This window comes from Leptosomus discolor, chromosome 10, assembly GCF_034619465.1.
Source record: "Leptosomus discolor isolate bLepDis1 chromosome 10, bLepDis1.hap2, whole genome shotgun sequence".
NCBI lineage: Eukaryota > Metazoa > Chordata > Aves > Leptosomiformes > Leptosomidae > Leptosomus > Leptosomus discolor.
The window spans coordinates 9,721,205-9,745,024 of NC_141400.1; the positions used below are offsets into that span (position 1 = coordinate 9,721,205).

At 60.8% G+C, this 23,820-nt stretch overlaps 1 protein-coding gene across 1 annotated transcript; it reads right to left on the reverse strand.

Annotated features, from left to right (window-relative positions):
• ABLIM3 (actin binding LIM protein family member 3) lies at positions 1 to 23,820 on the reverse strand. The gene is made up of 22 exons (XM_009955611.2): positions 23,628 to 23,820; positions 20,889 to 21,072; positions 20,355 to 20,467; positions 17,863 to 17,989; positions 17,657 to 17,750; positions 12,472 to 12,559; positions 11,025 to 11,083; positions 10,393 to 10,464; positions 9,826 to 9,981; positions 8,690 to 8,719; positions 7,977 to 8,106; positions 6,989 to 7,087; positions 5,505 to 5,555; positions 4,044 to 4,178; positions 3,733 to 3,797; positions 3,253 to 3,400; positions 2,528 to 2,557; positions 2,021 to 2,079; positions 1,460 to 1,520; positions 1,212 to 1,219; positions 565 to 645; positions 1 to 114 (listed from the first exon to the last, which is right to left on the reverse strand). The coding sequence occupies exons 1-22, from the start codon at positions 23,818 to 23,820 to the stop codon at positions 1 to 3; spliced, it is 2,097 nt and encodes a 698-aa protein (XP_009953913.1).

The window sequence follows — 23,820 nt, forward strand, 5'->3', positions numbered from 1 at the left end:
TTAAAACAGCCGGGCCTGCTTCTTCAGCTCGTTCCTCTTCCACAGGGCCAGGCGGTCGAACTCGGCGATGGTCATGCCAAAGATCTGGTAGAACTCCTCCTGGGAGAGGTGGCGCTGGGGAAAGATGGAAGGCTGGGACAGGGCTGGGGACCATGGCCACCACCCAGGGCCAATGGCCACCATATGGGCCGTATGGCTGCAGCGGGGTGGGCGGGCATGCGAGGGGGTCCGATGGCATCCCCTGCCTCGCTGGGTGCAATGGGGTGCTACAACCCCCAGCAGTGCTCACTCGGGAGGCGGGGGGCACCTGGCTCCCACCTGCTCCTGCCAAAAGCACTTGTGCTACAGGGTGGGGAACAGCTCTGCCCAGCCAGCGGAGCAGCAGGACCACCGTGACAGCGTGTTGGCACATATGTACTCCTGGGGAGCCATGGAGATGCTCCTCATATGTCCACGAGCCCCTCACAGCCCTGTGCTTCCTGCTGGGGCTAAGGAGACACCCCGCAGGATCAGGTCCCTCTGAGCCTCAAGGAGATTGTCCCCAGTGGAAAAGGCTCTCCTCACCTCTAACCGAGTCCTGTCCACATCTTTGGGCAGCTGGTTCCTCCCCCGCGTCTTCACCAGGAGCAGCTCGTAGGGGTATATCTGCACAGGGACAGGAACACCATGGGGTAGCTCCAAGCCAGAAGAGGACATTTGGGGGACTCCTGGGAATGAGGCCATGGCGCCCACCAGGGCAAAGCCTCCTCCTGCCATGTTTAACAGGGTTTGGGTGGCACAGCTGCCTTCAGGGCTTGGATGTGACAAAGCAGAGAGAGGGGACTTGCTTTCAGGGTGACCCTAATCCACCTTGAATTGCCTTGGTGGCTCTGGAATAGCCTGCTCACCCTGCAAAACCAGGAGTGACCCAGGCACAAGTGTGGGTAGGGAACTACCAGCACAATCACCTTTCTCTGTTCCTCACCCAGGAAGCATTTCTGCTCATCCAAGTGCTTGGGACCCCAGCAGGAGGGGAAGGACTCTAGTCCGAGCCCCACAGTCCCAGGATGAGGCTGTTAGGTGGGGGATGAAGGGGGATGAAGGCAGGGCGTTGTGGGGGCAAAACTTCCTCCTGAAGGGCCTGGGGACACACAGACACATCTCTCGGACTCCCTCTGGGTGGTACTCGCACCTCTGGCTGGCAGCTGCTCCTTGGAGCAGAAGCATCTTACCTTGTACTCTGTGGGGAGAGAGAAAAGACAAGAGAGACATGAGCCATGCTGACCCCTCTGCTGCTACGATACCCCCCGCCCCACACACCCAGGGCTGCAGGGACCCTCGCCTGTCTCGCCCCTTCTCCCTTCAGCCTGGATCTCATTTTCCAGAGCTCCCCGCAGTGGGGTAGGCAGCCCCATGGCATTTGGCTCTGTGCCTACACGGTCCCCTGCCCACGCTGCTCCCTGGCCCTGCAGCACCTTACCTCGCATCCCCCAGTTGACGGCATTCGTGCTGTCGTAGTGGAAAAGCTCGGCACTGGGAGGCTGTGGGAGGGATACAAGGAGGGAAGAGTAAGAGGGGGTCCCCTCCAGATGCTCACTTCCCATGTCCTCAGAGGCGGGAAGGCATGCACCCACCCAGCCCAAAGCAGGACCCGCTCCCCACACCTGGCAGTGGGGAAACTGAGGCACAAGGAGGTGAAGTGACAAGACCAGGTCACATGGAGGCAGGACCAGGTCTCCTGATCCCCAGCAATCGCTTCCCCAGGGTATAAAGCTCTTGTGCTGGGAAGCAACATGAGCACCCCTCTGAAGTGTGCCTTGCAGGATAGGCTCTGTCCTGGAGTGCCTTGACAGGGCACTCTGGTCCCCAGTAGGGTCATTTTGGATTGGCACAGCCCAGCAGTGACAGCAGGGGTGCAGAGAAGAGGGAAGCAGGACACCCTAGTCATGAAAGGGGAGCACCAGCTTTGAGGAGCCTGGGGAGAATGATGAAGGGTGCAGAGATGCTTGGCAGCAGCAGGATGCAGGCAGGAGGCACTCACCCTGTGCAGCCCATTCCTCCTGTAGGCAGGAAGGGAGGCCGACTTAGAAATGAGGGGATCTGCAAAGAAGCCACCAAGGTGCATAAGGAAAACACAAGGGTGAGCCCCACACCCCGGGAGAGCACCTGCTGGGCCACCCTGCCCCTGTGCTCCCATGTTGCCACCCAGCTCCACGTTTACCCATCTCTCTCTCCTTCCAGCTCCGGTTCCTCCCGTGCTGGTATTTCTCTCCCCAAAATCCCTTTCCTATGGCAGCCCTCCCACCTCACCCTTCAGTGCAACACAATCTCTTCTCTCCGTTTCTCTGACTCGTCCTTTCCCAGCGCTGCCACCAGCTCTGCACTGGTTCAGCTCTGCACTGGTTCCGCTCTACCCCGGCCCAGCCCTTCAAGGGCTCCTTCTTCTCTCCCCTTCTTCCCTCCCTCGTCCCAGCGTCTCCTCCAGCTCAGGCTCTGGACCCCACAGCCGTGGGGGACCAGCTGCAGAGCTGCGGGCTCACACACTCACCGCTGTCAGCCAGGTAGTGTGTCCGGGGAGCTGCAAGTAGAGCAGAGCCGGGTGTCAGGGAGGACTGAGTGCCACAGGCCACACAGAGCTGCCCGGCTGCCAGCTCTGCGGGTCCTCCTCGGGGCTCCCAGGAGCCCAGCGGGGCCGAGGGGCTCCCTGAGCATCTCTGATACGCCCCAGCTCCATGAAGGCAGATGTACCATGAGGAAAGAGAACACAGAGCGGGCAGGGGCATCTGTGCTTCCAGGCTCCCCAGTGCCCCCAGTCCCCTGTGCAGCCCCAAGGGGAGAAGGGCTGGGTGCCCTGGGTGCTGTGCAGTGAGAGCAGTGCAAGCAAGGAAGGCAAACCTGGGGCCAGTCAGCAGGTCTGGGGCGCCAGGAGGTCCCAGATGTGCCGTTAATGAGCACGTACACACACAGCAAGCCCAAAAGAGGTCAGAGCAACCCCAGCATGGCTCTGCTGTGAGATTCCCAAGGGACCCTTCCACCACCACATGAGGGACTTCACCAGGCGGCCTGGACAGACTGCAAACACCCGTTGGGGAACATCCCATTCCAGCCAGGGCACAGGGAACAAACAGAGCCCTCCAGAGAGAAAAAGGTGCCTAGCATCTCTCCCACCACCCCTTCCCAGTCCCCTGTTCTTCCCTCTCCACCCCATCAAACTTCCCACAGGGGCTAGGACCCTGCTGGGTGGGATGGACAGATGGACAGGGTTGTCCTTACAGCCGTTGAGGGAGCCCTCGTAGCCAGCCGTGTGCAGGGCTTCTCTGCTGCTGGCCGAGCTGCGAGGGGGTGTCCAGGGGTCTGCATAGGAGTTGGACCGAGCCTTCATCTCCTCCCTCAGGATCAGCCTGCCGATGCCACTCTGGATCTGCAGAGGGGGCGGAGGGAAAAGCCCCTTCGCACCCCTCCTTTCCCTGCCCGGCCCTCCCTGATCGCTGGCACATCACGGCAGGGCACGGCACCCCCCAGCGATGAGGTGCTGGGGTGGGGGTGCCTTGGCAAGGGAGTGTGCTCCCCCTCCTTCAGACTCCGTGTTGGGGGTGGCCAACAGGGGAAGAGATGGCAGAGGGCTGCAGGGATGGTGGTGGCCCCTTCTGGAGTGCCGGAGCTGGGCTGGGCCTCCTCCCCAAAGCCAGCTGCCATGAGGGCAGCTTGCTGCCAGCTGTCCCCTGCCAGGCTGCGGGCTGGCAGATCACTCACCTTGTGCATGCCCCGGTCGTACCCATCCTCCTCACCTCCCGATGAGAACCTCCGGGCCCGGGGGGCTGCAAGAAGACACATTGGGGGGTCAGATGGGGACAAAGCTGGAGTCAGGTAGAGAGTCCCCAGCTGCATGGGGACAGCTGTGTCTTACGGGCTGCTAGGATTTTGGGGTCGCTTTGGCAGGTATCTTGGTCCAACCTCACCTTTGGGTCCAGACCCAATTCAGGGAGGATCCCTTCCCAGGGAATGGCTGGGTTTGGGGGCAGCAATGGGTTTCCCTTTCCCCCAGCCCAATGGGGGGCTGTTACCTTTGGGGGAGCTTTGGAAGGACCAGTACTCTGACTCGGAGTGGTAGTATGGGTCCGGGGAGTAGGCAGGGCTATACTTGGATGACTGTGCGATGTCTTCGCTGGTTTTGCTTTTCGTGGCTGCAGGGAGGTTGTCTGCAAAAGGAGCGGGCAGAGCTGTAACGAGGACCCCGAGTCCTGCTGGCAGGACTTTCAAAGATCCACCCTATGATGATGGCAAATTCTCTTCCCTCCCCTCTCCCCTGTGGCTGCCAGCAATTAATGTCTGGGACAGTACAGAGCAGAGCTGGGAATAATCCATTTTCAAATGGCTGAAACCTCCTGGAGACAAGGGTGCAGCGGCCGGCAGTGGCGATGGTGACAAGCAGAGGGGCTGTCACTGATGTGGCTGGGAAAGGACCCGTGTGACTCACAGCCCACAGCACCCTGACAAGCTCTCACTCCTGCAGAGTGCTCACCCCAGCCTCAGTACCACCACCGCCACCAACCTCCCTGTGCCCCAGGGTGTCCCGTCACCTGGAGGGCTATAACCACGCAGGCGGGAAGGGGTGGAGGAAGGCTCAGTCCTGGCAGGGAAAGGGCTCTCGGTGGGTTACTGCGAGGGGAAGGTGGCAGCGGGCTGTGCAGCAGCAGGGAGCAGAGGTGTGACGCCAGTACCTCCAGCTCTGGCAGGGGCTTGGCCCCCCATGGCACGGCCACGCACAGAGCTCTGCTCAGGCTGGGTACTGAGCCTCAGCAGCACACGTGAGAAACCCAAGGTGAGCCCTGCTCCTTTCCCCCAGAGGCCAGGAGACTCGCAGCAGTACTTACAGCAGTGGGTGCAGCCAGCAGCAGGGCGGTGGGAGTTGGGCAGGTGGGAAGGGAAGAGAGAGGAGACACGGTTACGGCTCGGGGCGAGCGGCTGTCCCTCTATGTGCAGAAGCAAGCAAGGACACGCAAGCCAGCCCCGCTGAGAGACACCAAACACCCCTGTGCCTCCTCCCCACCCCTCAGGCCTGTTTCAGCCTGGAGCATCCATCCACAACGGGCTGTGATTTTTCTCCAGGGCTCCTCATAAAACTGCAAATTACCTTCTTCATCCCTTTCCCAAAGCTGCTCTGGCTCCTGGCATCAGCAAGCAACTGTCACCTTTGCCCCCTCTGTCACCCCTCCATGGCCTCGCTCCCCCTCCCACAGCTATGCCTGGCCCCAGCGCCACCGACAGCCCGCACCTCCACCCCTCGCAACAGGGACGTCGTCCAAAGCTGCCTTCTTCTCGCACTAAACCCTGCACTCTGCTGCACGGAGGGGAAGCAGGAGCATCAGCCCACTGAAGCCCAGCACCTCAACATCTCACCTTGATGCCTGCTCCCATCTCCCACCCTGCCCCTAAACACGACCCAGCCAGACCAAGCCCCGCACTGGTACCCTGTCCTGCTTCCCCAGTGGATCAGAGCCCAGTGCGCAGCGGGCAGACCGTACCGTGTCGCTTATAGATGGGGGGTTTCCGGTAGATGTTACTCTCGCCAGCAGCTGGTGGAAGAAGAAAGAAAGAAATGGAAGAAGGAGGAACGAAGGGAGGAAAGGGAGGTCAGCGTGGGTGTGCTGAGAGCGGACAGGACAGAGATCCTGCAGGAGATGCTGCCCCCACACCGTGTTTCCATCACACAACCGCCTCTGGCTCCACGCGCCCCACGTGAGCACAGCACCGGGCCAGGGCTGGGTGGGCTCCGGGACGGGCAGCAGGAGCGCGGTCCCAGGGCTGCCCTCGAGCAGTGGTGCGCACAGAGGACATGCAGTGAGCACCCCAGCATCAGCATGCATCGCGGGGCGGCGGGCGCTGCCAGCCCCGGGAGGGAGCGGCGCAGCCAGGAGGCACCGGCCGCCCCTGCCAGCCGGCAGCAATGCACCGTGGCTCATGCTGGCGCGGTTTCTCAGGGGTGCCAGGGCCTGGAAGAACCGCCTGCGAGCTACCTGGGGCAAAACAACATCAGCCAAAGCCTCTTTCCGCAGCAGAGAGAGAAAAGAGCGAGCTGGGAGGGAAAGCAAACTGGAGCCTGGCGCTGAGAGCTACAGCCCCCGCGCAGGGGCCAGGCAGCGGAGCTGGCGGAGCAGGGAGGGGGCCATCCATAAACCACCGACCGTCAGCGGGAGGGCAGGGCAGGCAGTGGGGCCGAACCCTGGCAGGGATGGGATGGGAGCAGGGGACCACGGTGGGGAGCCTCCAGGTGTCCTCATGGTGCTGTCCCAGGGCACCAGCTATTCACTGTGGAGCGTTCCACGCTTTGGAGGAGGACAAGGGCAGTGGGAGATGCCTACAGCTGAGCAGGGTGGTCTGGGGCTCTGCCCCCCCTGCACGTGCTGAAGGATGGACAGGCAGCTCTGCCTGCTTCCCTCCCCACTCTCCCTTTCTGCCCGCTCCGTCCCCGTCCCCGTGGGCTCTGTGTGGCCGGGAGCGGGTGGTGGCCCTTACCTGGTGGCCCCCTGCAATCCCTGCAGAAGGGGAGCAGGCATCTGGCAAGCCCAGAAGACTCTGGGGGGAGGGAGCGGCGGGCCCTAGGGGGAGTATAAAATAGTCATCTGTAGCGGATGGGTGTGGAAAGGCCTCCGGCAGACACGCTTCGGCTCGTGATCCTTGGGGGGAGGCAGGGGAGGGGGCAGGCTCTCCGCAGGGGACTCGTCTTTGTGTCAGGGGGGTGGAGGAAGGTCAGGGAAGAGGGAGAAGAGGGACGTTGCAAGGATCAAGCAGACTCCGGGCGGCTCTGGGACGTCCAGGTGGTGATGGGGAGGGAGAAGGGTTCAAGCTGCAGGTCCTGTTTATGGATGGCCTCTACCGGGGGTAGATCCTGCTGCCAGCTGGCTCTAGGCAGGCGACGGAGCTACGCATGCGACACAGGGGGGACGGCACATGCGGGCATGCCACAGACACGGTGCTTCCCCGGGGACTGGGGTGCTCCAGAGCCTACCTGGGATGTGGAAATGCTTGGGCGCTTGGTATGAGGTTGGAGTGGAGGACCTCACATCTAACTGGCTATAGTAGGGGGAGCTGCGCCCGCTCTCGGTGCCTACGCGGTGCCGAGCAGAAGCAGCCGTAAGTGACCGAGAGAGAGAACAAGAGGCAGAAGAAAATGGGTGTTAAATGCAGCGGTGTTAGAAGAGCGAGGGGCAACCCAGGTGGTGGGGGTGATGGGGATGTGCGCCAGGCCGTGGTCCAGGATGGGACATGACGGAGCAGGGGGAGATTTCCCGCATCTCCAGAGGACGGCAGGATGCAAAGGAAACCCCGTGTGCGGGTGTTGTTACAGGACAGTAGGCTGCCCCACCGCCGGGGAGAGGGAAGCCGAGCGTGCTGCAGAGGCAAACAGTGACGGGCCCTTGGCCATGCGGCGTGGTGGTAGCGCAGGGAATGCGGAACCTTCCGACTTACTGACCTTGGATTTTCCCAGTCATTCCTCCCCAGCTCCGAAGGACAGGAGACACGGCACAGACACACTCCGCTTTCCCCCCGACACGCTCCAGAGTGTGCACACACATGTGTGCGTAAGAACCCGCTTTACAGAGCTGGCTGGGCACAAGAACTCTTGTGCACACCCCTCCCAGACCTACCAAGCCAGCTGAGGGGTCTTCACTGGACCTGGGGGTCACCTCCCTCCCCACCCCAACCTCCATGAGCCTCAGCTCAGGCCTAAACCAGATCAAAGCCCCCTTGGCCTCTCCTCACTGCTCACAAGACAGGAGTCAGGGGAACCAGAGGATGCACGCAGCAGAGCTGGTCACTGCTCCACAGCTCCTGTTGCTGTCAGCCCTCCATGGACCCACCCCAGGCCTCCTGACTGCTTCCCAGAGGAGGGACCACCGAGGTCCCCTGGGAGAAGCAAGGGACACTTTGGTGATCCCTGCTCCACTTGGAGGTGTGAGCTTAGCCCAGCCTGTGAATGCGGCTCAAATCCTCACCTGAGCGGTAAAAATGGTGGGGGGACCTCGGGATGGTGGGGGACATGCCCTGGCGGCTGTAGGTGGGGGAGTCGATGTAGCCAGGGCTGGAGGCTCGCCTCTGCCGCGTGTCAAAGCTCTCATAGATGTCCTGGGGACAGGGAAAGGTGTGGAGAGAAGCGGGGTTAGAGCTGGCAGGATGAGGTGGGTCAATGCCTCAGCAGCCCTGCAGGGAGGTGTCCCACGGATGGGGGTCCCCATGCTGGCGGCAGCTCTGTGGTGTTGCATGCTGGACAGTGTGCGTGTCCTCTGCGGCTGGAGAGGGTCCCCAGACTGCTCTGCTTCCCTGCTGCCAAAGTGCAGGCAGCGATGCCCAGGATTTGGGACCAGTGTCTGGCCACAGGCTTTCACTTCCTTGCCTGGAAATCGTCCCCTTCCCCTGTGCTTGCTCCCAGTTACTGGTGTCCCCCTCCACAGGGCAGAAGCTGTACCCTGGGCCCACTCTGCCAGGAAGAGCTTGCACGCTGCTCTCCTCGGGGTCCAAAGGACAGGACCCTCCTGGACAAGCTCCCTCCACCTCCCCACACCTCGGGGCAGCATCCAGACAGGGGGACGTTCAGCAGAGCCCCAGCAGTCCCTGGGCAAAGGGACAACCTGTGGCGGCAGCTGGCGATGGACATTCACCACCACCACCCCCCCCCGGCCCCCACCTTGGTGCCCGCTGGGGGCATTACCTGAGAGTACGGGGAGAGGGTCCCCAGGGACTGGAGGTGGCAGGAGGCAAAGGGGGGAGAGAGAGAGAGAGACAGACAGCACACGGTTAAGGGGAGCAGTGACAGACTGGGGTCCCACAGCGGCTTGTTCTCCCCATGTGACAGCCCCATCACAGCTGCCAGGCAGTGAGGGTGGCTGGTGGCACAGCTTGAGCCAAACTGTGGCAGGAAGCCCCTGGCCAGGAGGGAAGCTGGCATGAGGATGGCACCTCCTGAAGCCTGTACCCCTTCTCAGAGACCTCGGTGGAGCGGCTACAAGTTGGGGAAGGTGGCTGCTGGCCCCACAGTGCTCCACGGCAGGCCGTGGCCATGCTGCCTGCACGGGGTGGGCTGGAGGAAATGGGACTTGTGACAAGCCTTGGGACTGGAGATCTAAGAGATGCTGCTGCTGGCCATTACGAAGTCGTCTTCCAGGACCACCATCTCTGTGTGAGCTGCTCAGACCCTCTTCTTCCACAGACTTGCAGAAATCATCCAGCAGCCCCAGCCTGCCCAGGGGACCAGGGCAGGGCAGTCCTGTGTCACGCTGCTGCTTGGGCATCACCTCATCACACACTTGCAAAAACGCACTGACCAAGCCCCCACCCAGCAGGGGCAGCCCTGCCATGCTCCAGAGATGCCACGCTGGGGCTGGGTGGCCGGGAGGATTGCCTGCCAGGGCCCAGGCTTTGGGCTGAGCCTGCTGTCTGTCTGTCCCTCCACCCTGGAGTGATGCACATGTGCTGCGTGCTGTCCTCCTCTCCCGCTGCAGGCTGTGATGGGTGAGCTCCCCGCCACATCGCTCCCACGGGTGATGTCTCCTCCCGCACAGCGCTGTCTGTCCCTGCGTGCTGGGTCTGCGGCACAGTGGGGGCAGGGTGCTGCCATCAGCTGATAAGGTCACTGGTCTGTTTCTTACTCTACAGCAGTGGCACCAAGATTTCCCTTCCAGCCCAGACCCTCTTTCCAGTGATGGGGAGGCTCCGGGAGAGGTCCTACCCCTGCTCCTGCCTCATTCCCACTGGAATGAGTGAACCCACACGCAGTTTTCCCCATTGCCCCGAATCAGGGCCTTGCTCCCTGTGCAGCCCGGCATTGGGCATATCTAGACTCAGTACCTCCCCATAGCTATATCTCTCCAGCGTCTCATCCGACGTGTATCTGTGATAGGGCTCGTAGGAAATGAGGTCAGGACGCTGCACTTCATAGATGGCTTTAATCTTGGGAAGAGCTGCTAGGTCTTTGTAATTAAGGATCTCATTATCCACTTTAGCCTAGGGAGAGGGAGAGACAGACAGAGAGACAGAAAGGAAGAGGTGGAGAGAAAGAAGGGGAGGCTGGAGCGCACAGTGTGGAGCCAGCACAGAGCAGACAGAGCCCACCATCACCCCAGCAGCAGGAAGAGGTAAGAGGAGATGCCCAAGAGGCAGCAGCGGGAAGGGGCAGAGGAGCAAGGAGGGTGGGACTGTGCCCCTCTGAGCGCTCCTGGTCTGTGCCAATGGCACTGGTGGCACGACATGGCACTGGGGCAAGGGGGCACAGCTTGTCCGTGCTGTCCCCAGAAGCTGGGCTTGTCCCCAGGGGATGCCTCGCACTGCGGAGCAGCACTGGGAACTGCCAATCCCTTCCCTGGGGCTGGAGCACATGTCCTGCTCGGTGTCGACAAGGGACAGAGCTGTACTTACGCAGATGACGCGGTTCGGGGAGCCGATGCTGGAACCGGGGGGTGAGATGGAGGTTTCTGATGTCCTTCTGTGCTGTGGGGGCAGAAAAGCAGAGGACAGGTGAGAGCGCAGCGAGGAGCTACCTCTGACCAGGCACAACGCTGGCTGCAGCTTGCAAGTCATTGGTTTTGCAGCTGAATTTCACTCGAGCTCCAGTTCCTCTGCCCTTTCATCCGCTTGCTGCCGGTGCCCACGGCCGTTGCAGGCTGCCCTGCCACCCAGCTTTGCGCCCTGGCCTCTCTCGGGGCGAGTGGCCTGAGAAGACCCAGTGGGCAGCTGCCCCGTGGCCAGCCGGGCGCAGACAGGGAGCAACAGCTCGAGGGGTGCAGGGAGTTGGTGAGGGGACTGCTGTGCCCCCTCTCCGGCTGTGGCGTGGGCTGGTGCCAGCCAGGAGGCAGGTCCCTGCTAACAGCCTTGGCCATGGCCACCCCCATCCTCCGGGCAGCGAGGACAGAGCTCGGGCCAGTCTTGGGAAGCCACCCTGAGCTTAGACACTGCCACAACAGTTCACCTCCAGCAGGGACACCTCCAGCAGGGGCAACAACACCTGGGACGTGCCACCTCTCAGGGATGCCCCTCACCCTGCTGCCTACCTTTAGCTTCTTCTCTGCTCTGGCTGCCTGCTTGCAGATGGGGTGCCACACTTCGGAGCCTGCAACGCAGCAAAGGGAAAAGTGTTTCAGCTCCATGCACAGCTCACCCCTGCTGCTAGGGATTGTCCAGCTCCCCCTGCCATGGGGGAGTCCTGTCCTGTCCCTGCCGCCTCCAGCACCGACCTGCAGCCCGCAGTCCCGTGGGGGGGATGTGTCAGTGCTCTCCCGAGCAGCAGCTGCATTGAGCAGGCAGTGTCACAGCAGTGCAACCCTTGCATGCTGGGGGGGCAGCTCCTGGGGAGCCCTGCAGGGGCAGGAGGTAGGAACTGGTGTCTCTCCGTGGGGAGCAGAGCAGGAGGGAGCTCTGAGGATGCAGAGGGGGGTCACCTGCTGGGTTGCACCAGCTTTCCTGGGCGCCTTCTCCACTACAGCAGGGCCACGGGCACAGCCCATTGGGAAGGCGTGGGGAACTGTGTGTCTGTACTAAGAAACGAAACAGCCTCCACGCACCGAGATGCACTGACCAACACTACGAAACTGTGACAGCAAACCCAGGCGTGTCTTTGGGGCAGCCTAACTAGCACTCAGCATGGCAGCTCCTGCTGGTTAAACTCGGGGTAACACTGAGCCCTGGGGCAACCAGAGCCCCTCACATGCCCTCTGGGCTGGAACCAGCAAAGGCACCGAGCTTTGCCCAGGTGTGCCCTGGGATGGATGCTGAGCACACCCATCCTGCTTCCCATGACGGAACCTTCCTGAGACTCCCGCTCTGGCTCTCTCAGTGCACAATTCCCCTTTGCCACGCATGGGATCATTAGTGACTCAGGGTGACAGGCAAGCCCAGGTTACTGAGAGAAAAAAATATCCTCCCTCTGTACTGGAAATAGCCCCTAAGGCAGCTCCAGGCAGGGATGAGCTCCTGACGAAACCAAACCTAAACCATCCGGCTGTGCCAAGCAAAAGCCTTACGCCTCCAGTGCTGCTCAAAGCGTAACCTGGATAGGGGGAGCTGGGAGTGGCGGGGAAGGGGTCCTGGGCCACCCTCCCCTGGGGCTGGGGAGAGTGGGGAGCCAGGCACCCTGCACCCATCCCAGCCCCTCTTTGCTGGGCGCAGGCCAGGGACACATCCAGGCATGCCTGGCAGCGCTCCGCAGCCATGCAGTGAGACTCGCAGGGAGCAAAAACCTGCCAGTAAGTCTTTTCCAGCTCAGTGGCAGGGAAGGTGTCATGGAGAGAAATGATTGTCCCTTGGCCCAGGAAGAGTGCAGGGGCTGGGGAGCAGGGGAGAAGGGGTCTCTGGCCAACACTGCTGCACAGAGAGACCCTTTCAGCACCGTAAGAACCCAAACCCCCGGCGCCCCCACAGCCAGCACACCTCTGCACAGCCACACTGGTCCATGCCCTGACGGGGGCAGGGAGCCCCTCCTCGCCACAGCGGGATCCCTACCTGTGAGGTACATCTCTTCTCCTTCTGTGAACATCTGGTGGCAGCGGACACATCTGGCACAGGTGGGGTGGTAGTGCTTCCCTCCTGCCTGCAAGGGTGAGCAGAGAAGAGGGGCCCCTGGGCAAGGCAGGACACGGTGACCTGCTTGTGTCTCTGAGGGCCAGTGGCCCTGGCAACACTTCCTGCTGCAGGCAATGACAAGGTGAATGGGGCAAAACTGCCCAGGGCAGCCTCAGAGACTGCCTCAACACACAGAAAAAAAACAGAGACCACCTCATCACTAATGCTTCTGACCTGCTGGACTACGGTCAGACCAGGAACCTTCTGCTCTCAAACTGTGCAACACACAGGAAAGCAGAGCCAGGAGATCCCAAACCCCAAGGAAGGTACCCCTATAAACTTCATCCCTAATAAATTGTCCTTGCACTCAGTTATTTCCAAATAACTGAGACTCTCTGCAGTAACACTCAGCCAAGCAGCCATGCTTTGCACCGGCTCTTTCCCTCTACAGCTTTGAAGAGAAACAGCAAATTTGGCCCAGGATGTCAGCAGGGAAGCAGCAACGGGAGAAGAAGGGCCCCAAAGATAAACTTCGCAAAGCACAGGTTTCCTCTTGCTGTCAGACCCTCCTTGGCAACCATTGCCAGCTCCTCTTCCTCTCCCTAAAGAAATTTTTCTCATTCCGTGAAGCCATGACCAATCTTCTGTGTTAGCAGCATGCCATTACCGAGCTGAGCAGGAGCTGGACTGCTCCCTTTGCTCTTTGACAGGGATAATAGCTTTAATTGGTAGCTTGTTTCCACTCAAAGTGTCTGCTAGCATTTCAATTATAGGCTCGTTTTCTGGGCTGAGAGCTAGGAGGCAGGAGCTGGCTCAGGGCAGGAGGAATCTGGGCTGCACTGTTAGAGCTCAACCCCAAAGTACATTTTACTCCCATAATCCAAGAGAAGAGGAAGGATAATTTAAGGGGAAGACGAAAAGGGAAAACGAGGCTCTCACTGACAAAGAAGGGGGTTATGACAGAGGGAGCTGGAGCCAGTTTGAAACAGGGAGTATCAATGGGAAAATTTGCTGTGTGGATAACTCAGAACCTGCCAGCTGATTGTCCACAAAAATCAACCCCGCATTCAATGTTCTCAGGGTGCAGAGGGCAGCTAGTGGCTTTTCCCCTCCAGGTTATGCCAAAAATGAGTGGAAAGTTTTAAGGCAGGCAGGGGAGATGAGTGGGAGAGTTTGGTCGCCTCTTCCTTTCATTGCAGTGCACCCCAATCCAGGGAGGGGACAGCCCTGTGCCCCAAGCACCTCCCTGTACCAGCTTGGCAGCGGCACAATGTGCTCCCGGGCTGGCTCGAGTGAGCCCACAGCCCAAACATCACCAGTTCACACCCAAAAGTTTGATAACATGGCAGGAGAGTCACCAGTGGGAGGGCTGCAGAGACAGACCCACCATCAACGCAGAGGAGCAGCAAGGAAGGCCCCAGTCCTCCAGGCTCTCTGGTGGGATGGAAGAGGCCCCCAGAGCAGCCCCAGCAAGCAGCTGCCCTGAGCCCTGGCCCAGTCACAGCACCCCACAGCTGGGGCTTGCACAGAATGGTTCGCCAGCCCGAGCAAACACAGTGGCTGGTTCCAGGCTAGGCAGATCCTAAGCCAATTTTACTCCTAAAACTCTCATCTGGAGCCCCTGGTGTCGCTGACCTTGTGCCAACGGGCTCATTTGAGTGTCTCATGCTCATTGCTCCAGGGAGGCGACCCATCGCCCCGCCAAGGCAGAGGCTCCCTAAGCACGGCCAGTTCCTCCTGCTCTGCCCAAGCTCCTGCGCACAAAGCCCTGCCCGGGCAGCTGCCTGCCTCAGCACCGTGCCAGCACCCCTCTGCAGCAGGCACCCACCAGCCAGCACTGGGCACCCCCGGCAGGCACGCTGAGCTGCACTGCTTTGAGGAGACAGCCGTAAACACAGGGAAAAGAGATGAAAAATAACCCAGCTCCAGCCCAGCTCCTATGCACTTCAGGCCTGCGGTTCCCATCGCTTGTACTGCCAGCTGGCTACAGACAGCTAACGCAGGGGACACGGCGCCCTCGTGCCTGATGTGCTGCCTTCCCCAGCCCCTCTCTGAATCTGGGATGGGTTTGGACCCTCTTAGTACCTCTAAAGGCTTGGTGCACTGACAGCAAGAAAAAAACCCCCCATATATATATATAAAACTTTTCCTAACTAGACCATATGGGCTGCTGTCACAGGTCAGACCGTGCCAAAAGGGAATGCTTTGCAAATCGGGTGTGGACGTGGAGGGAGGCTGGCTGCAACCCCAGTGGTATGTACCAGCCCAGTCCCAACTTAGATTTCAACACAGAACTTCTTCAAAACCCACCCAACATCTCAACACCCACCACTCCTCCTCAGGCAGCAGCTCTCCAAACCATGCACAAACCTTGTTCTTTTCATATTGGTTAACATTACAGCTCATAAAAGGCTGGTAGAGGCTGCAAGGGAAGAGACATGCTCCTTATCACTTGGGGTCCCTTAAAGACTCATTAATCATCCAAGCCTGGCTGCGCAGCTTGGAGTGGTTGGGAAAGCCTGGAGGCTGCCGGTATAGCACGAGAAGGCTTCTTAAGGCCTAAAATTATTTAAAGGCGCCCTTTCCATTTCATGCTCTGCTGGAGAAGACAATTAAAGCCTCTGGTTTTACAGGTCATTCAATACTGCGAGCAGGCATGTACCCAGGGAAAGTGGGGAGCACACGCTCAGCCCTGGCTGGAGGGAGGCGAGGGGTGCCCTCAGGTTCCATGGTGCTCGCCTGGCACAGCCCTCCAGCACCCAAACCCTACACTCCTCTCGGCTCATGACAGCACTGCGAGGAGGTGGCTCTGCCCGCAAGGACCCTGGCACCAAGGCACGTTACTTCTTGTGCAATGGGACTCCACGGGCTGGGAGGGGTCCCACGCTCGGGCGTGGGTGCGGCAGGCAAGGTGCTAATGCAAGGTGGCTGCTGCCTGGAGCACCTCGTGGGATTCAGCCAGCTTCTTCCCATGGCCCGGCATGGGTGGGCAGAGCTGGCTGGGCCCTCCAGCCAGGAAGAGACAATGCCGGGAGTTGAGGATGGAGGGCACATGGGGAGGTGGAGACAACTAGAGCTACTGCCAGAAGAGCCAGGGGAGACGGAGGTGAGGGAGAGCAAGGAGGGCTGTCTCCTCCTCACTGCCCAGGGCCATCTGCAGCTCGCAGGCGGGCTGCCGCTACCCCTCCCACACCCTGCCCTGCAGAGCTGCTCTCTGCCCATCCCCTCTGACACGCAGCAGCAGGAACATCGTATGCTCGTCCTGACTCCGCTGTGGCGGCATCACGCAAGGAAAACGCTGAGAGCAGTGCAACAAGTGGCTCAGAGGCAGCAGTGCCCGACGGTGCCAGCCAGGCTGGCAGTATGGCCTCTGAGCCCAGGGCAGGGGTCTCAGGTCCCCTCTGGCTCCTCTCACCCACCCTCACACACTGAATAACATCCCATACCATGCAACACCCAGCTTACTTGCCCTGCTGGGGTGGCTGAGGATGCTCTGCCCTGGCACAGGGTTATCAGGGAGGGACTGGATTGCCCAGGGGAGCAGCAGCAGGGACTTGATGTCAGGGGAGCCTGTGGCTTCGCCCTTCTCCGTTCAGACATTTGCTGATCAACTGCTCGTGCTCAGCATAGCAGCCAGTGCTGGGACTGCTGCCACTGAAGCCTGGGGTCAGCAGAAAGCCTTTCAGGCAGAGGCAGCTCTCTGGAGAGGAGGAAGACGCTGGAGGGCTCCTAGCACCTGGCTCCAGCTCCAGGAAAGGTTTCCTGGCCAGGCTGGGTGCTCTCAGGCCAGCCCAGCCAGCAGGACCAGAGGGGGTGACCTCTTCTCGGCAGGCTGAGTGAAACAGGCTGGAGATGTCCTGGAACAGCTCTCAGCAGGCTGGAGACCTACATGGCCACTGCCACTCCAGCCCATGGCACCTGTGGAGCCACAGTACCTCTGATTTTGGGATACAGCTTCGTATTGCTGCTGTCTGGGGATGGCAGAGATGTGGGTGCCAATGCCACCCCAGGAGCACTTCCTTCATGTTCAGCCATGCCGAAAGGAAGGTCGCAGGAGTGACTGAGTACACTTTCAGCATTGCTGTCTCTCTACACCACCAAAGCCCAGCTCCCGAGTATCACCAGCGGGGTCTAAAAATCACAACAGGCTTTATTCTGACATCTTTCTCTATGCCTCCTGAGCCTTCAGTTTACCTTCAGACTGGATTTTCTGGCTTGCTTTTTTTTTTTTTTTTCCTGCAAACATTGGGGTAGAAACAGAAAGCATGACAGGACACCTCACCTCCAGGAACAGGGACCACAGGCAAGATGTGACCGCCTGGCTGACAGTAAGGACGGGCCCTGATGGACCTCTCTGTCCCTTCCCAACAGCAACCCCCGCTCCCCTTGCGGGCTGTGCAGCTCCACCATCACCCAAAATATGCTCCACAGCCACCTGCACCCGTGCCTTGCGGTGGGATCCCCCTGGGATCCCTGCATCCCTCGGTGGCTCTGCCAAAGCAGTTCCTGCTGGCCAGCAACATGATGAGCAAAACCCTCTCTGGATTTGACCCAGGGAAGAGGACTTTCCACTCTGGTTGCTGCCCTGGAAAGGGGTCTGCCATGGGGACAGCTTCCCGTGGGCAGGATGCTGCAGCCTCTCGTCCGGGGCTCTACAGCGGGCAGCTGTGCTGGATGTTTCCAAGGCAACAGGCAGGCTGCCCGCACAGGGATGTGCTCAGAAGGCAGGCTGGGGTGAGCGTGGTGGGGACACTCCAGAGCTGGGCATGGTAGCAGCTGGTTAAGGCTAGTGTCCCCACATCTTGGGGTCTGGACATGTCCCAGCACATCCAGGCCACCATGTCCTCTGGCTGCTTCTGGAACTCCAGTGCCCAAGCTACCTCTCCAGAGGTCTGCAGCATCGTGGTGCTCCTTTCCCCACTCCCATCCTTCAGAGAAGGTGGTCAGACTGTCCACACACCTGCCACAGGAAGAGCCATGGCCCTGAGAGACCAAGTGTAGCATGACAAGGGTACAGGATGGTGAAACGCCCACACCTCCCCAAGGCATGCACCTCTGGGTCCTATTACATGCACATGGTGCCTATTACAGACTGGGATGGGGTGGCCATGGCCCCAGGACTCACCTCCAGGACCCTGCCGCTGATGTACCGGTCACAGGTCTCGCACTTGATGCCAAACTGGGCATGGTAGTCAGACTCACAGTACGGGATGCCATCCCTTTGGGAGAGGGAGGAGAAGGGGGTGAGCGGAGGGTGAGCCAGACTGGGCACCCCCTCGCTGCAGCCCCAGCCTGGGGGGCCAAGCCCGCTGTCAGGACGGTGGCACTCACTTGCTGATGTACTCGCCGGTGAGGATGATCCCGCACGTTTGGCACTTGAAGCAGCTGACGTGCCACTGCTTCTCCAGGGCCAGGAGGGACTGGCCTTGCTTGATCTCCTCCTTGCAGCCTGCGCAGTCTGGGGGGACAGAAGCGTGTGTGTGGAGGGGTGTGGGGCCGCTGCACCTCCCGGCAGGGGGCTCGGCAGCACGGCAGGAACACCCCCATCTGCTGGCCCATGCCGGGGCACCCCGGCCGTTTAACCCGGCACACCCCTCGCACCCAGAGGAAAGCCCCACCCCAGAAAACCCCCTTTCCTAGGGGATGCTGCTGTTACAAGCACCTTACTCCCGAGACCACCCCACGGGCAGCCTCTCGAGGATCACTTCTTTACGGGCAACCACTTCTCTTCGGCAATGTGCCACCTCTGCTCGCTCCCAGCAAAGCAGCCAGCAGGAACGCCCCCGGAGCGGGGCCCTCCGAGGCTCCGCTGGCACCCAGCCACCTCGGCTCTCCCTGCCGGGCGGCCACCTCGGGCCGAGGCGAGTGCGGGGGCTGCCGGGTCCCCGGGGTCCCCCCCGCGGGGCGGGAGGAGCCGGGCCGTGGGGGCGGCAGAGGAAGGGCCGCGTTCTCCGGCAGCCGCGTCCGGCCCCGCCGCAGGACTGACGAGACTCCCTTCCTTCCCCTGGCTCCCGTCAAGGCTGGGAGCAGGAAGCACATGGGCTTCGGACCCCGACCTTGATCCCTCCTTGTCCTCTCCTCCCCCCGGACGGCAGGTTTGCCCGGATGGGGTTTCTCCTTAACCCCCTCCCTGCCGCCCCCCTCCAGCTCCAGCAGCAGCACGGCGCCGGCAGGCTGTTCTTCATAGCCCGTCCCCAGGCAGCTCTGCACCAAGTCCCTGTCCGCTGGACAAGGCCAAGGGAGGAGGATTTTTGACCCCTGGCAAAAAGCAGGCTGGCCAGCTTGGCTAAGCCAGGATCTGTTCCCTCTCTCACACAGGTCCTGCTGGTTTTTGAGTTGCTCGCAGGGCTGAGGCTGCAGGAAGAGGCTCAGCATCCTTCTTCTAGGGATGTCCTCCCTGCGGACTGCACCAGCATGGGCTCCAGCAGGCACACCTCCCCTGCCAGCCCTTCAGGGCGGCACTGCCAGGGCCACTTGGGCGCCAAGGGGCACAAGCAGGCAGCAGGCTACATGTGGCTGCTGCCTGCAGCTGCTTATGAATAAAGCATGGTGCCCTCCGGTAACCCCACGCTGCAGGCCGGGGAGGAGCGCTGGAGGAAAGGGACGGGAAGGGAGAGGAAGGCAGGCGAGAGGCAGAGGGCGGCTGCCCTTCCTCTGCCCACTGCCCTGGCCCTGCTACAGGAGACAGCACTCGGGGTGCCGATGGAGGAAGAGGGGGGGAAGCCCTGCCCTGTGTCTGGGGCTCATCAGAATCCCACCACATCCTCAAACTCTATCGAGGTCATGGTGAGAGCTGGGGGGAGGCAGCTTGGGTAGGCTCCCAGGGACCCATCAGCATCAATTTGTAACTCAACCCAAACAGGTGACAAGGACCACGGGTGACACCACGGCCCTGATGCTCCAAGGCTTGCTGAGCCACAAGCATCAAGGGGTCATCCTGCTGACGTGGCAGGGTTTGGGCACCACAGTGTGGCACAGCTCTTGGCTCCCTGCCTTCTGCCACCTGCCCACGCACTGCGCTGAGACAGCTCCCCTGGGACCTGACAGCAGCAAACATGGGGCACACGGGAGACAGCGAAGCACGGACCACATGTTAACGCTGCAGTTTCCCTCGCTCCGGACACGGGCTGAAGCGAGCCCTGTGTGCAGCAGCTCCATGCTGCAGGGATGCTCTACCAGCCCCCAAGCACAGCACCCACAGGATGCTCCACGGTGGCCTGGGGCAGACCCAGCACCACGGAAAACTGGGAGGGGCAAAGCATGACATGAGGGGAGAGTATCCCAAAGAACAACCTGAGGTCAAAAGCAAGGCCAAATCCACCCAAAAGAGCCTGCCCACTGCTCTTGCCGAGTTTTAGCTTGGGTTTATCAATGAATGGGATGAGTATAAGAGGTCTTTCAATGCTTGCAGAGGCAGTGAGCAACGCCAACGTGGGGAAAGCCGGGCGAGCAGTCCCAGGGCTGGCACTTGGACACAGACCTTGGTGCAGCTGGACACAAAGCAACATCTGGGCATTGCCTCAGAGCAAACCTGGCTCCAAAACCTCCCCGCTGCCCCAGACAACACCCTCTGAGGTGGTGGCACCTGCCCAGGTCACAAACAGGCCAAGGGAGTTTCCGAAACCAGTGGTGACCTGCAATCCCGGGTGGAGCCGCAGGACTACTCTGTTCCTCCTCTGAAACCTCTGTGAATGTCTGTGGCTCCGTGCAGCACGGCACATTGGCCCCAAAGCCTGTCCTGTCACCACCCACACCAGCACAGTCCAGGGGCTTGTGGTCCTTCTCCTCGCAGCCACCATGTAACACGAGAGCAGACAACTTACGGCTGGGCCCGTGGATCTTGATGGGTTTAGTGCTGATGAGAGAGTGGGAGCAGTTTTGGCAGACGCAGTCCTTCCCACTGAACGTGACCTTGTCTCCGATGGGGAACGGCTTCCTGTGGCCAAGAAGAGGCGGGGAGGCGTGAGATGCTCACTCCCCTCCAGGCAGTGCTTGGGGCTGCCTGTGAGCTCCTTGCCCAGGGGCCAGCAGGACCAGGGACGCCCCAGTGCCAGGGAGTAGGGGGGCTCCAGGCAAGGGCTACAAGGGGAGGCGGCAAGTGTGCACATGTGCTGGGGCAGGAGGACCAAGGTAGGAATTAAGGCAGGTCTCCAGGCTGCAAAGGGAAGGGTCGGAGCCATTTTTGTTGCCTCCCAAGGGTTTCCACTAAAATAACCCAGAGGACGTGCCAGCTGTGGTGCTGAGTGGGGGACAAGGGGCTGCCAGCTAACAAACAGCCCTCTCCCTGGTGCACAGCTAAGGGCTGCACTGGGTTTCTGCAGGGGGCTCACGCACCCTTGGTGATGGCTTCAGCTCACCTGCAGGTGCTGCAGACGAAGCACTTGGGGTGGTAGGTCCTCCCCAGGGCAGAGATGACCTCTCCAGTGATGAAGTCCCCACAGCTGTCACAGCGGGTCCCGTAGAGCTGCTGGTAGTCATGGGTGCAGATGTACTCCTGGTTCTTAAAGAAGAAGCCCGACTGGGCCAGGTCGCAGCCGCACACTGCAGGGGGAGGACACACACCCATCATGGGGACAGCGGGCAGGTCCAGCCCCAGGGCTCGGCCAGGATCTCTGAGCCCACCTCTACTGCCTCTCCAGCAGTGGTCCCAGGGCACCCCTGAAGACACAGCTTTCTGCAGGTATCTCAGAGGGTTTCCCTTCCCCCTAGAGGCGCTGGGGCCTTCGCCCAGCACCACAAGGTGTCAGTGTTGGGCTGTGGCAGGGCGCAGGATGGTGCTGCCCAGACAGCCAAGGCTGGGCACTCCCAGAGGAAACCCCAGCATCGGGAAGGGAACCCTGCAGCCCCCATTCACCATGCACAGACAGCCCAGGAAGGCCCGTGGCATCCTGTCCTGGACCCATGGCACCTGGATGGGGCTCAGACCCTCCATTTCACTCTCTTGTGATGTCAGGAAGCTGACAACAGGACTGGCAAGGAGTTGGGCATGCCCTAGGGACAACTGAGGAGAGGTCTTCTCCATGCCGTGGGTCATGGTCTTCTCCCTGGCCTGGACATGAAGCTGTGCTGTAATGGGAACAGGTCCTGGGACACACTGGGGTTTGTGCTCTCACTGCTTGTTTTTCCATAGGTGTCCAGCCCAACCCTGCTTCCTTCCCTGTTGTGGGAACCGTGGGTGGTGCACAGCCCATCAGCATAATCCAGGGAGATGTTGCAACCCCCGGCCCTTAGTGACATTTCCCTCCTACGTCTTGTCCATCCACAGAGAGACCTTGAGAGCACCAGACCGTGGAAGGCACTGCAGGAGGGACACAGGGAACAGGTCTTGAGACCTTTGCATGATGCCCATCACCTGTCCTGCAAGGTGACGGGGTGGAGGGTGGAACTACAGAGCAACTGAGCACCCACTGGCACAGCCCATCTTGGTCTCTGCTTTACCCTTCACCCCCAAGCCTCCCCCTGTCCTGTCCTTGCACACCTCACCTGCACCCATGGGCCAGCCCGCACAGCTGCCACCCTCCCCAGGGCACAGCTGGACCTGCTGGCTGCAGGGCCCACAGGGGCAGAGATGCAGCTCCTCTCCCGCAGAGCATCCCCTGGCAAAGCTGCTCCCTGGAGCTGGGGGTAGACAGCCAGGGGGTACAGGGCCAGCACCCACTGCTCTCCCAAACAGCCTGCCAGACCTTACTTGTCAGCAACAAGGGACAGGCCACCAGCTCTGGGACAGCATCATGAAGCAGAAGCAAGAAAAAACGAGGCAGGTCTGGGCCCTGTTTGCTGTGGAACCCATAGCACATGCCCAGGGGCTGCACCAACCATGCCAGGCTCCGGGGGACTCATCAGGGACAAGCGGTGGGGCTGGCATGGGTGCCGGCAGCAGCCAGCCGGAGGTGGCAGGGGGTAAAAGCGGTGAGGGGAGGTGAGACAGGAGGATTTCCTCTCATTATTTATTCCCTTTCACTTGGAAATCAGGCAGCGAGCACTGCCAAGCTCTCCCCGCCGGCTCCTGGACCCTTTGAAGCCGGCGGCTGTCTGAGCTCTTTGTCTGGATGCGCAGCTCCTGCTCCATCCCGCACATCCGAGCTGGGAAGGGGCAGGGGGCTCACCACGGTGCCCCCGCACGTGTAGGTCAGCCCCGAGGGCAACCTGGGGCCCACACCCCCTCCCAGAGAAGCGGGGCTGCCCACGCCATGGGGGACAAGGCTGCTGTAGGGGTGGTGACAGCCCAGGGAAGAGTCCCCTCCAGCCAAACCCTCTGTTCCCCAGGGAGGAGCAGCAAACCATGGCCAAGGGGATGGGGATTTATGTCCTGCTTAGCACAAGGTGCTGGGAGCTTGGAAGACCAAAGACCTTTAAAAAGCCCTGGTAATGGGATGCTTTACAACCTACAGAAGCAGGCACTGGTCTGGTTGAGAGTGGCTGCTTTAATAAACGTGATAAGGAGCCCTTCAGCATCAGCTCTGAGCTGTTAGCTTTTACAGCTCCACAGCTCTCCTCTTCTACTCGGGGAGGATTCAAGCAACCCCTCTCCTCTATTTCGGCCAGCCCCTGGGGGCCACCGAGCCCCAGCTGCAGCACATGCCATCCCACAGCAACTTGGTCGCATCCCACACACGGGGGGCAGTGATCAGTCACCCACCCCCAGCCCCATCAGGAGCTGCTCCAGGCATCTCCCCTACCTCGCTGCCTCTCAGACAGGCTGGCAACACCACCACCTCCTCCTCCTCCTCCCCCGAGTTCAGGGGCAGGCAGAGGGCTGAAGGATGCAGTGGATCCCTCGATCACAGATGGGCTGTGGGTATGTTTGGGACGAGGACAGCACAGGCTGTTGGCATTCAGGCAGCTCAAGGGCAGTGATGGTGCCCAGATCTCAGACATCCCTGTTCCCAGCCTGCCAGCTCTGGCATCACCCAGGGGCATTGCCTGCACTGTGCCAGCCCAGTGCCATTCCGTCCCCAGCGGGAAGCTGCCACCCCTGCCCGTGTGACCACATCTCCGTGGGCCAGGTAGGTCTGTCCCCGGCCTTTTGCTTTCCAGACTGCACCCAGGGCTGTGGGGCAAGTTGGCCACCAGCTCTTCGGGCAGCACCGTCCTACCTTGGCAGGTGAAGCAGCGGATGTGGAAGTGATTGCTCTGGACACGCACCACCTCGCCCTTGCAGGTGTCCCCGCAGCGGTAGCACTGGATGACGGTGGAGCTGCTCCCAGGGGTGTAGGGGTTTTGCTGATAGGGAACTGCTGGCAGAAGGGAGGAAGGGAAAAGCGAGAGAGGGGAAGGGTCTGTTAGCAT

Coding starts and splice junctions, on each gene's coding strand:
- ABLIM3 (XM_009955611.2), bottom strand. CDS start 23,820: ATGCTAACAGACCCTTCCCCTCTCTCGCTTTTCCCTTCCTCCCTTCTG. Junction 4,179..5,504: donor CCCCATCTATAAGCGACACG/GTACGGTCTGCC, acceptor CTCCTTTTGCAG/ACAACCTCCCTGCAGCCACG. Junction 1,521..2,020: donor GGAGGAATGGGCTGCACAGG/GTGAGTGCCTCC, acceptor TCCCTCCCACAG/CCTCCCAGTGCCGAGCTTTT.